The sequence below is a fragment of the Balearica regulorum genome, chromosome 1 (assembly GCF_011004875.1).
Source record: "Balearica regulorum gibbericeps isolate bBalReg1 chromosome 1, bBalReg1.pri, whole genome shotgun sequence".
Lineage (NCBI taxonomy): Eukaryota > Metazoa > Chordata > Aves > Gruiformes > Gruidae > Balearica > Balearica regulorum.
In genome coordinates, this window is record NC_046184.1 from 35880715 (window position 1) to 35893647 (window position 12933).

The following is a 12933-nucleotide window of genomic DNA, read 5'->3' on the forward strand; positions in this document are numbered from 1 at the left end:
ATAGTATGATGCCTCTTTCCCAGATTTTTTTCTAAGGAGCAACAAAGGAACATCTTCAGTAAAGCTACAGCAAGGCAACATTCATTACAGCAGTAATTTTGGGGGAGGTGAGAATGCTAACAAACACTAAACAAATTTTGATGTGCTCAGATCAATTTTGTAAATACTTCCATCTCATCACAGGAAAAAGAACTTGAAAATAATTTAAAAAAATCATTATTTTGGTATCTTTGAAGTGAAATACTGTTACTGTGTTTAGCAATGATAACAATTAAAACTTATTAAAGACAACATAAAATTGTCTTTAATTTAATTTCAGAAATATAAATATTACTTGATATTGGGATGAAACTTTTAGCTTTGAGTTAAGCAAAGAGTTCAAGTTAAAAGGGGCTTTTTTGACCCAGAGAAAATATTTGTATTGTTCACATTTTTCAAAAGGGCTTTCTTTCCAATTCAAACATGAGCCAAATTACTGATTGTCGAAACACAGCTCTGTAAATAAAAAAATCGTGATTGAAGTTATGCTTCAGCATAGTTATGAGAGCACAAGTTTATTAAGACAGGGGAAGTAAACGTGATATATTTTGGAAGTGCTTTGAGCATAATTTGTCCGTCCTTCATGTTTCACTGCTTTCTCCATATGACCTCAAAGGAGAAAACCCACCTTGTCACTGTTCTGCTCAGTGGTTCCCCCAAAATGAAAATAAAGAAGTGTTAGCTGTCTCATACTATGAGCTGTCCGTGAAATGTTTAGTGCTTCATATGTGATTTAAAGTCTTTTAATAAATCTCTGGGCTAGTGCATATTTGGTGGGCCATTCCATGCTGTGGATTTTCAAGTCTGTTGGTTTCAATATACGGTTATGGTTAAGCAGTAGAGCCTGGTCTCCTATGTTTATGTGTCTGCAAGATGAGCCCTCAGTCTGAGCATCCTTTACCTTCCCAGTAAAATAGCCACCTTGTTTATCCTCTATGCCCCCAGCTACCTTGAGTGGTACAGCTGCCTGGGCAAGAAGATAGATTACTTTTACTGGTGGAAAGCTGAGGGTATTGGCCAGTGTTTGTGCTGCCTGGACAGGGACCCCATTTTTTAAACAAATGCTGCCCCAGACTTCTTGTGACCTAAACTATTTAATGAATGTACAAACCCTAAGATCATAGAATCATAGAATCGTTTAGGTTGTAAAAGACCTTTAAGATCATCGAGGCCAAACATCACTGAAGTCTTTGATTTTCAGTCAAGTTTGTTTCAAACTGACCTCCGGATTCACAAGCTATTAGAAAAGATGGGCAGGCACAGGGCAACGCTATTGTAGAAGCTTATTTCTGTAAGGAAGTAAGCTAAAAATTGATCATTTGGCACATGCTTAAGACTTTTCTTGTTGATATGCAAGTAATAATAAATAACATTTTTGGTACATCCATAGTAATACTTTAATTCATTTAAGGTAATTCAAACAATAGAGTTGAAATAACACTGTACCTATGAAAAGACACTTTTAAATTTGGTTGGATTTGGCTTTTTCACATCATGGAGTTTCTGGCATTTATTCTTTTAGATATTTATGAAGAGAGAGACTTAAAACTGTTACCAGTACAGTGAATAATTTGCAGTGAAATTAGAAGCAGAGCTTGGCATTCCACTTCATGCCAGGTGCCTGCTTTATCTTAAGTTTAAAATGTATTGCTTTTTATTATGGGTGGTTTTATTTTTTTAATTGGATAAGTTTAGTTATTGCAAAACCAAGACTATTCGTAATGTTTTGGACCAAATACAGTGCAGTCAGATGGTATGCAGGTTTGCCGAAAGAGCTTTGACAACCTCTTAATCTTGATATGTAGCACACCATCTATTCTAGTCACGGTCGTTTAAAAAACATATAATGCATGTCATGCTAAATTGCACACTAGCTGTTTGTTTAGTATGGACGTAATTACACCATAAACTGAACTGCAGTTGAAACTCAAAAATAGACTTGTAGTGATATTTTTAAAATTTATAGGTCTTTATGCTAAACCACATCTTAGATTTTCCCAGACAACCTGTAGTCATCTTCCTGCCCATTAACTCTCCTTTCTGGATGAGGTAAGGGAAAACGAGCCTCAGGGGCCAGAGATTTACATTCTGGTTTGACAATATTTTTAAGTCTATGTGTAGTTTTAAGTAGGAGTCCAGGACATGCCATGGTATTAAGATCAGTTATTAGTTTATTTGCCTGGAGATTCCTCCTGCTCTGTGGAGTTTTGATATGTCTCATACTTGAAATTCTTCAGTCCTTGCACTTTCAAAACTTCCATTGACCGATCGCAGTATTGATTGCTTATGAACTGTAACAATCCTTCTTGCTTGTCTGATGTCTTTAATCTTTTGATCCATCTCCATGACTAATCAATATTTATATTGTCATGGAGGCAATATATCCACATCCAGCCTCATGTGTCTGCAAACTCACAGAGTGCGTTTGTAAGACAAATTGGTATAGAAACAGCTAAACGTTTTCCAGATAGAAGAGTATAAAGCATTCCAACATATCCTAAATACAAAGACAGGTACGATGGAGTTACCTGTTACCTGTTAATGTATTTTCTTTCTACCAACAGGTCCCATAAGCAGCATTTTGGTGAATAAGTATGGTAGCCGGCCTGTGATGATAGCAGGAGGTATCCTGTGTTCATTTGGTATGATTGCTTCCTCTTTCTGCAATAGCGTCCTGGAACTTTATCTATGTATTGGTGTTGTTGGAGGTAAGAGTCCTGTTTAAAAGGGATTATTATATTATATCACATTATTTCTAATCCTGTTCTACCAATGAGCCTTACTGATCAAGAACCCACTGTGCAAGGCATCGTACAAATGCAAACCAAGAAGGTAGCAAGATCAGTTATTTCAACTACCTGAACTATCTAATCCTTTAAATTAGCTGGTATGATGTTAAATTATTTCTTAGGATATTTCAGGAACAACTGATGATTTTATTCAATAAATGCTGTATGTATGTACTGTTCCACACTGCACTGTAATTATGCTATAAAAATTGATTGGCTCATGACAGCACTTATTACAGTCATTTGTGTAGACTTTCACATTCATTCTTGTAGCTTTCAGTCATGTTGCACTTCAAACAGGGTGGCAGAGGCTAGCAGAATTCTAGTAAAAATCTGAAAGCTAGTACCAGCTTTCTGTAGGTTTGTACATACATATACTCTCACAGATAAGTATAAGAACTTTCAGTTCAATAGCTTTCTGTTTAAAATCCCCCAGGGTCAATCCCCAAATAAAATTATTCATATATCATCAAAGGCCTGGATATTACCTAAGGCAATGAACTGAAGTGATCATAAAGCCAGTAAATTAAATAACCTCCTTATCAAAAGTTGTGGGCTTTTTTTAAACTACCTCCTCAGGAAGGCAAGTGAGGTGAAATATTGACAGGTAATAAATGAATAAGATAATATTTGTTCCTATATTCAAGCTCATCTTTCTTTATGTTGGGACTAAAGTATTCTTTCTTTGTTCAGTGATTATTTCTTAAAGTTCTTGTTTTTTATATCCTAAACTTGGGGCTCACTGAAAGAGTAGTCAGGGACCAGGAATGGGCCTATCAGAGGAGAAAACTTCTCTCCTGTGCCATCCAGCAGATGCATAGCTACTTAGACCTTATTGCCTAGATGTCTTAATACAGAGAGAAGGCCCAGAGGTTCAGCTAATTATACACTAAGCTGATGTGGATGAGTGGTCTGCTCCCATATATGTCCTCTACAACTCTTCTACCTTTAGTAGTGACTTCCATACTTGGGGAAGTGGAGCTGAATGTGCTCCAAAATAATTAGCCATTTTAAGCTCCACTTTTGTACACAAGTTTGATTTTAAGTAGGGCTGGAAATAAGAAATGAGGAAATTTATACATTTAAATACACCCTGCATTCATTGTAGCTGAGGTGACATTTGATAACTTTTGTGAAATGAGCCAAGAGAGAATTGCATTATAGCTTAGTAAATATAAAATAGTGAGTCAAGGCACTGATACCATCATTCCTTTGTGATTCCCCTGTCTCTGTCATTGCTGAAACACAACAAGGAGTTTTGGCTTTTATTGCAATGCTACAGGGGGAAATGGCAGAATGCCACCATGACATAGTCTTGGCATTAACACATACGAACAGCAATGAAACTGTGTTTTATTCTCTGATGCTAGTTGGTTTCTGTCTTCATTAGCAATCACTGGATTAGGTAATGGTCATTTTAAAAATAACTTGAAAGAGGTATGATATGGGTTTTAGTGCATGACCTTCAATAATACTGCCTTTTATTTGTTGTTTAGGTCTGGGTTTAGCATTCAACTTACAGCCTGCCTTGACCATGATTGGCAAGTATTTCTATAAGAAGCGTCCCATTGCTAATGGATTGGCCATGGCTGGAAGTCCAGTGTTTCTGAGCACATTGGCACCTCTCAATCAGTTCCTCTTTAATGCATTTGGCTGGAAAGGAAGCTTTCTCATTCTGGGAGGACTTCTTTTGAACTGCTGTGTGGCTGGGTCACTTATGAGACCTGTTGGACCAAAACCAGTCCCTCCTGTGAAAAAAGATGTTGAAAAAGGCACAGGAGATTCTACCTTGCACAAAAACAACAAGAAGTCTTTTTGGCAAACTATGAATAAATATCTAGATCTGTCCCTCTTCAAACACAGAGGGTTTCTGATCTATTTGTCAGGAAATGTCATTATGTTTATCGGTTTCTTCGCTCCAATAGTATTCTTGGCTCCTTATGCCAAGCACAAGGGAATTGATGAATATTCTGCTGCTTTTTTGCTATCTATCTTAGCCTTTGTAGACATGTTTGCTAGGCCTTCAATGGGACTCGTAGCAAACTCCAAGTTTATCCGGCCAAAGATTCAGTACTTTTTTAGTTTTGCTGTCTTGTACAATGGAGTCTGTCATATCTTGTGCCCTCTGGCAACAAATTACACTGGCTTGGTGATATATGCTGTATTCTTTGGGTTTGCATTTGGAATGGTTAGCAGCGTTCTTTTTGAGACATTGATGGACCTCGTTGGGGCTGCCAGATTTTCCAGTGCGGTTGGACTTGTCACCATCGTGGAATGTTGCCCTGTGCTCATAGGCCCTCCTCTAGGAGGTAAGAATCTCTTTTATTCTGTTTTTTCAGACATTACAGCATAATCTTGCAATTTAGTATTGAATTAAAATAAACAGTATTCTTAATGTTATTTAATGTTTTCTGTGTGACTAGGAATGTACTGCGGCACTGCATCAGTTATCTTTGCACTTTACAGCTGCGGATCCACACAAGAATCTAAAGGCGTACATTGCATGCATGTGCAATACATAGATTAAGAGCATACCTCTACTGGCCCATAAATCCATGTGATCAATGTATGTTTTCCTGATAGCATGTAGAGCTAACTTTGCAGCCTTGATTTACGGGTATTCAGCTCCAATTTTCTCTTTGCCAACACAGTTCTTACTCTCTTGAATTGGTTGAATCCACTGGTCAGTTTTTGTGAAGACCAAACAGTGACTTACAGTTTGTCTAACCTAATGGCAGCTAGAGAAGCACCTGTGTAAATTTAAAATAAGCAACTCTAGTTTGCCTAAACACAGAGGATTGGCATGTCTAGAGAGGAAAAAAACAGTAGGGAGGTGCCAGAAAGGCCAGGGACGTGCTCAGCAGCCTAGGCAGGGTGTGTGCCTGGTGGGATTCCAGCGCAGTGCCGTGGAGCGTTGCGCCCTGGCACGATTTGACACCACAGCCTTGAACTCAGCCAGTCCTTTAGCCTGTTTCTGTAGACAACAGGTATGTGTAAGGCAATTCAGACGGCGAACCATCCTACATTGACTAAATGTTGCCAACTTCTCTCTTTTGAGTGTAAGGGGAGCTTAAAGGGAGCCTAAGTATATAGCTTGGACTATATTTGTAGCTTTGGGGCTTCTAGCCCAAAAATGATGAAGAGTCTTATCTAAAGTATTTTCTGTTTGCTAGCTTTTTAGTCACTATTTAGTAATGCTGTTAGTAAGTTTAATCTTAAGGTTTCTGATGATATAAGACACTAAAGAAATAAATGCTCAAATCTTATTGAAAAATATCTGTTAAATATGTGTGTTGCAGTGTAAGCCCAACAATGGGAAAATATAAAGATGCTGAGATTACCAGCCTTGTGAACATACACTATACTCACATAAGCAGAGCCACAAAGCTCAGCAAGATTATCTTTTCCTAAAACAGTTTATAATTATCAAAGTATTTTAAGGATTACTCTCCCTATTTGTATGAAAATAGCATTGTTGAGTGGAATTTTAAATATGCTAAAACAATTCCATTCACTTCAGTACAATAATACTTATACGAGTAAATGTTTAATAGTTCTCAAGGTATGCCATATTTCCCTTACCTTTTAACATGCAAATTCATTTTGGTAATGGTAGAACAGAATATTTTCTTCTCACACAGACTCTTCCTGTGCCACCTAGTGGGGGGACCAGCCCTGTGACTGCTGGAGTCCAGCCTTTTCAGTCAGGGTCTGAAATCAATATTAATATTAACTCTAAAGATATTAAATCTAATATTTATGAAGAAATAGCATATGCAACTATTTTTTTTTCAGTATATTAGCTTTGCAGAAGTTTTGAAAAGCATGTGTTTGTGTTATAACTGCAGGAATAATTGATTTATCTTTTTAAATAGAGACAACAAAGGGGATGAGCACATGGAAAATCTCAATTCCAGTTTTGACTAATTCATATCCTTTAAAATATTAAGCTGAAGTAATGTTAATGCAGAATTTAATTTTTAATTATCACTTTTATGAGACCACTTATCGATAAAAACCAGTAAATTGTACTATTTACACTAATAGGTGAATTATACAGTTGCAGTGCTGTTTGAGTTTTTCCTAATAATAGCCTTGTGAAATAAAGAAAAGACTAACATAGCTGGATGGCTTGTAAATGTATATCAGGTGATTAGGCTGGCATTATGGCTTCCACCCAGTAAAAGCATCTAAATACATACTAAATTGAAATGTGTTGGTTATCCTGTGAATTTCAGTGTTAGTATAGCAGAGTTCAGAGCTAAATAATTGAATACATACAAATGTTGATTTGGCAGTTGTTGGGAAAGTTTAGAAAGAATGGCTCATAAAGTGGAAGAACAATTATATTTTATTTTCCTTGTCATGACCAAATTAATCTCAGAGGTGTGGATGTAATTTTTAGGTACAGGCTTCAGAGTTCAAAACTCAGCAGTTGAGCGCGATAGCTGAAGGGACAAGCTTTTCTATCTCTGTCACCAGTCACGGGAAAGTACAAATGAAAAGCAAGCAGTTGATGCACAGTGACAGCAGCCTAAAAAGGCACATACCTCTTCATCCTATTGTCTGTATGCAGCCTCCGTGGGTGTCAGACAGTCACTCCAAAACAATAGGAAACAAAATTAGGAGGTGAATAAAATAAGACAATGAAAGAAGGAAAATGAAAGAACTAAAAAACTGTCTGTCATTATTCATTAAGCTTTACTTACTTTGTTCTTCAATATTTTATCATTGTCAGTGATTGCATTGACAATTGCTAGCTTGACTAATACAGGTTTCGTTAGAGTTCCGCTATATATGTTAGATGATTTCAACATGTTGAATATGCTTTTCTGCTCCAACTTCAAAACCAGGCAATATATAGGTATTTCTTATAGGGAAAGATTTGGATTTTATTGGGTATTCTATTCTAAAGACTCTTTTCCTCTCTTCCTGTCTTTGTATTTCAGGTTGGTTAGTGGATGTTACCGGTGAATACCAGTACATGTATTTTGTCTGCGGAGTGATTGTGATTGTAGCCAGTATCTGGCTGTTCATTGGCAATGCCATCAACTACAGGCTTTTGGCAAAAGAAAAGAAGTTAGAGGATGAGAAGCAGAAAGCTCAGAAGAACGCTGACTCGAAGGAAGCAGAACCATTAACAAACAATGAGAATGAAGATGCTGCCAGCAGAGCTGATAAAGCTCTTGAAGATCCTTCAGAAAGAGAAACCAATATTTAATCTGCAATATAGCTCAGAAGGCAACATTTATGACTTCCATTAGAAATATGTCTTCAAGACACAGGCCAGGTTTGGTGGTAATAATGATCAGTTACAATATTGGATGGGAACAGATTTTTGCCTGGTGGCAAGACTGTAAGTTAAATTACTATCTATAGTTTATTTATTTCCGTGATACAAAATTGAGATTACAGAGGTAGTGACTCCATGCAACTGAGTGCATCAAACTATGACTCTGGACAATCCAGAGTCAGGTAAACCAGACTATATATGATTCCAATGACAAACAGTTTTGTTTTAAAAGTGTATCATCTAATGCAAAATTATCTCTTACTTTCTTTTGGGAAGATACTTTGTGTTCAACTTTAGAGTATTGTTAAAGTCTATTGAAATAATCTGTCCAAACTGTATTTACTGCTAATATTAAAATGAATATAAGCTCAATGATTTGTTTCAAAAGAGACAGAGTACCTGAGTGAAGCACAATGAAACTTTTTTCTCTTTTGTATGCCCACCAGATCAAAAAGATACATTATGTCTATATAAACGACTATAATATGGATGTAAAAGTTAAGGCTAGAAGATGAACAATTGGTGGGCACCATCTCTAAATACAATAAACAGCTGAATACAATATATTCCAGAAATTGTTTCCTCCTGTGATAGATGACTACATTGTACTTCAACATTCACATTTGAACACAAAGTACGTTCAGACCTCACCAATTCAAACTAAGCTAAAATCTGCCTGTACATAAAAGGATGTAAACCCAAGATTTGCATTGCTAACCAGAGTGGCAATTAGTTTGTTCACTTATGTATTCCTGTATGGCTGAAGGGTCTGGATTGGACTGTGAAGCCTTCTTCCTAAAGGGACTAGATTCAGAACCTGCTGATGTTAAAAGGATACTTACCCTTGGCTTTTGTGGCCTGAATCAGTTTCATGGCAATGACTTCAACATAGATGCTTGGGTTTATTGGCAAGTCATTAGTTGTTTGATGGTCTACTGAGAGGAGATTTAAGGTCTAACTTCAGGTCTTTGCAGACAGGTAACTTGATACCAGTTCTCACCTCCCCTTCCTAGGTATTTAGTGAAAAGCTACTTTTTTGTAATGCCAGTTCGAGCAAAAATGCTGCAAGGCACATTGACAGTGCCAGTCTGGAAGCTTTGTATCGATGTATCATTTTTGTGCAGGGTCTTTGGTCTTGTGTCTACAATTTCACGCAGACACTCTTATCAATTAAAATGTACACAATTGTTCCTCTTCCTTTAGGTGAAAGAAAGCATAAGTCTACAATTTTATTTTACAGAAATTACCCTTGCACTTGAAAGATAACATTGCAAGCTTCTGAAGGTATTAAGTGAAAATATTTCTGTTCTACTTGTAGATGAGGAAAGGTGCTATTCATTTTGGAGAGATGCATATAAATGCCTCAGAAATTGTGAAAATTAAGGGTCTGATTCATAAAACATTTATGCACTGTTTATGCAGAATACACATACATTCAATTCAGGGAAAGGAATATCATTCATTTTAACCCTCTTTTAAATCTCAACAAGTTGCAAATATATTGGACAGACAGCTAGCTGTGTTAAACATACTTGGAAGTGCCAATAACAAAAGAAAAAAATTAATAGTAAAATCTAGCAAATATGTGAGTGCTTTTAGGAAAGAGTAGTGTTCAATATTACTATTTTCATTCTTCTAAAAATTTTGGTAGTGCTTGCTCCTGTTTTGCTGGGTTATCATCTTATATACTATGAAATTCCACAGTAATGCTGAACTTTTTCATTATCTCAGCACAACTTTGGGGGAGAAGCATCATGAATCTACTCGCAGCATGGTACAGAAATTAATACCTACTTTTTACCTAATTATATGCAAGAAAACTAAACACCTTCTACAAGTCCTGTAATTTTATAGGCACATCAGCAACAAAATATGTGTATTTCAGAGTTTCGGGAGAAAATATGGGTTACATGCTCAGATTTGAGCAGTGAACTGTATAAAGGAGAATGATTTAGTCCCAGTAAAATTACAGTTCCTCTCCCAGCCCCCAGCTTCAGAGAAGAAATAAATACTTTGCACCTCCTTCCGAAGCATAGTCCTGCCAGCACGCCATGAGGTAAAAACGTTGCTCTGGTTTTGGCTATACAAACCTACAGAGTGAATTCCAGGATCTGTGAAGGCCCTGTGTGCCCAGAGCCAGAAAGTGTCATAGACACTAAGCTTTCATACAGTGAGGAATATGAGTTATAAATACTGGATTGCGAAAGATGAACTGAAATTTTAGCTAAAGAGTAGTCATCAGGAACATCACTCTGCTCTTGGCAGCAAGTGGTAGAAAGGCTGAGATTATTTGAAGAGGTGAATGTGGAGGCTGAACCGAAACAACTGAGGCAAATTCTAGGGGCTTTTTATCTCTTTGCAAATAACAACGTGATTAAGAATATAGGGTAGAAGACAAGAAGTGTCCAGTTTTGACTTAAGTCTGTTAAAAGTTGTTGTTGAGTAAATAAGGGACCCAGAAGCAAGATGGTAAAAAAAGGCTGTCAGGAAACATGCAGCCAACTTAGTCACCTGTTCTATGCAGGATCAGAGACTACAATGCAACATGGCACAGGAGATAAGGGAGAAACAAGGTTCCTCAAGCCATAGACACACCTGACCACCAGTAACAAAAATTATGTTACTATCTCAGAAGAAATAAAAAATTATATAAACACAACCCTCTGTGGAGCTACTACTCTTTCATCTCTGGTCAATTATGTTAAAAAATAATAGGAATAAAAGAGCTGCTTTAACACTACTCCCCAGTGTGCGATTTTTAGTCCCACAGGGTAAAATGATGTAGCAGGCAACTGGAACAATATAAAGTATGAACTGACTCAAGTGAAACATTTCCTTACACCTCTTTCATTACTTTTCCTAATAAAACTAGCAACAAAATAAAAAAAAGATAAATCAGAATACTCTTGATATTACTGAATATTAAGGAAGTTAAAATCCAGAGATGAATGAAGAAATTTGGAACCATATCTATGCAAAAACTGCCTGGAATTAAAAAGCTGTGTCTTCCAAATAACAGGTCCTAAAGGGGCAATTGCCTTGTACATGTAGCTCTTATTTCTGAAAGTAATAATAATAATAAATTGCCTTGAATCAATTCTATACTGAGCAGCGAAGTAGCAAAATTAGTATAACTTGCCTTCAAACCCCTGAATATCACTCTGACTTGCACTGAGCTGTAATTTGTACTGCAAATCATTTCATCATAACATTTCTGCTTTCAGGATAAGACCTGGGTATATACCATCTCTCTAAATCCCCCTGGTTTCTTTTAATTACCTTGCCCCCAGTGTGGACTACTGCAGGGTCAGGAGTAAGAGATCCCCCTGCCTTACAATCAAGAAATGTACTCGCAAACTTCAAGACATATCAGATGCATCTGTTATGCACTATGGAGTCTGCAGCCTCTGTCAGTCAATGCAAGCAAATCTTTAATTGCTCTTAATCTCATTTATACCCATGTATACTTCATCCTCTTCGTTTCTCTGCCACAGTATCACTGAGCTTAATTATCATCTTTTATTTGATTAATTGAGAAAAATAATGCCAACATTTTAAAATTAGTAGGAAAGGGGATAACATTAATAATATTTTTCCTCTTTAACATTAAGTTTAAATTTCAAGTAGTTTCAGAGGGAACATCCACATACTTTTATCTCTAGGAGTTTTTGACATGATACTCTCTAGTAGCTGGAAGGTTCTTCCGTATTGCCCTTTGCAACTGCAGAGAAAGGCTTCCCACCAACAATTCTCAGTACTTTTTCAAGAACATATCAAAAGTTCACCCCTCCCACCTCTCATCATTGAACTGTGGTTGCAAATGTTGTCAGCTCTGTATTGCCATTAAGTTCAGAAAAGCATCTTTTTATATGAAATCCTGTAGCATAAGTAGTCAGACTACAATCCTTTTATTTCAGAAGTGTGATTTGTGAACTGTTTTGACAGTTAGAGAAAGTCTTATTTTATCTTCAAATAGATTTTTTTTTTTTATTGATACTGTTCTCATGAGAGGAAGTTCAACTTTACTTACTGCTGAAGTGAATGGCAGCAATTTCACTGACATCATGATTCAAAATTCACATGAATTTTAACCGTCTTTTTGCATATCAGCATCCAATGTGCTTAAAAAACTTTTGGCAGTGTGTACATAATTGTTCCTCCCAGAGAACTCTAGTTCCTCTTGAAGGTTTTCCACCCTCACGACCCCCGCCCTGTTCTCCATTGTGATGTGACAAAGAATTTGGGCCAGGCATGTAGTGACTTTTCTTAAATGCTTTCTTGTCGTTCTCTTTCTTCAAATGCTTAAGCAACATTTTCACTTGCTACTTTCAGGTCTGGATGGTGGTGAGTATCAGTGGGGAGGTATTATTCAGATACATAACAAGCTACAGACACCACAGACAGCCAGATTTGGGACAGACATCAGGATTTCACTAAACAAAGCCAGTGACCACTTTTATAGATGAACATGCTGTAACTGATCCTGACAATTTTGCCTATAACAAAGCTGAATTGAGGCAACTTTTGTTAGTTTCTCTATAGATGACTATTTTTCTATTCACAGAGAGGAATATAAAGGGAATTTTTAAATAATTATTTTCTGAGATGACATATCAATTTTAACAAGGCTCTCCAGATTTTTTTTGGGGTGGGTGCTTTTCTGATATATGTGCATATATATATATAAAGTGTTTGCATGTATTACTATCACCTTTTTGATCACAATTTGCATAAGCATTGCTATGTAATTTCAACATAATTTGCAAGTTGTTGTTTTGCAGTTCAAATTTTTTTCATTATCTACCTCTCAAT

At 36.6% G+C, this 12933-nt stretch overlaps 1 protein-coding gene across 1 annotated transcript in view; it reads left to right on the forward strand.

Annotated features, from left to right (window-relative positions):
* Positions 1 to 11010, forward strand: part of SLC16A7 (solute carrier family 16 member 7) — an 83059-nt gene extending 72049 nt beyond the window's left edge. The window contains exons 3-5 of the mRNA XM_075745518.1: positions 2604 to 2747; positions 4325 to 5137; positions 7778 to 11010. Coding sequence (XP_075601633.1) covers positions 2604 to 2747; positions 4325 to 5137; positions 7778 to 8049 — 1229 coding nt within the window. The 3' untranslated portion in view covers positions 8050 to 11010. The remainder of the gene's footprint in view (positions 1 to 2603; positions 2748 to 4324; positions 5138 to 7777) is intronic.
* The last annotated feature ends 1923 nt before the right edge of the window (positions 11011 to 12933 follow it).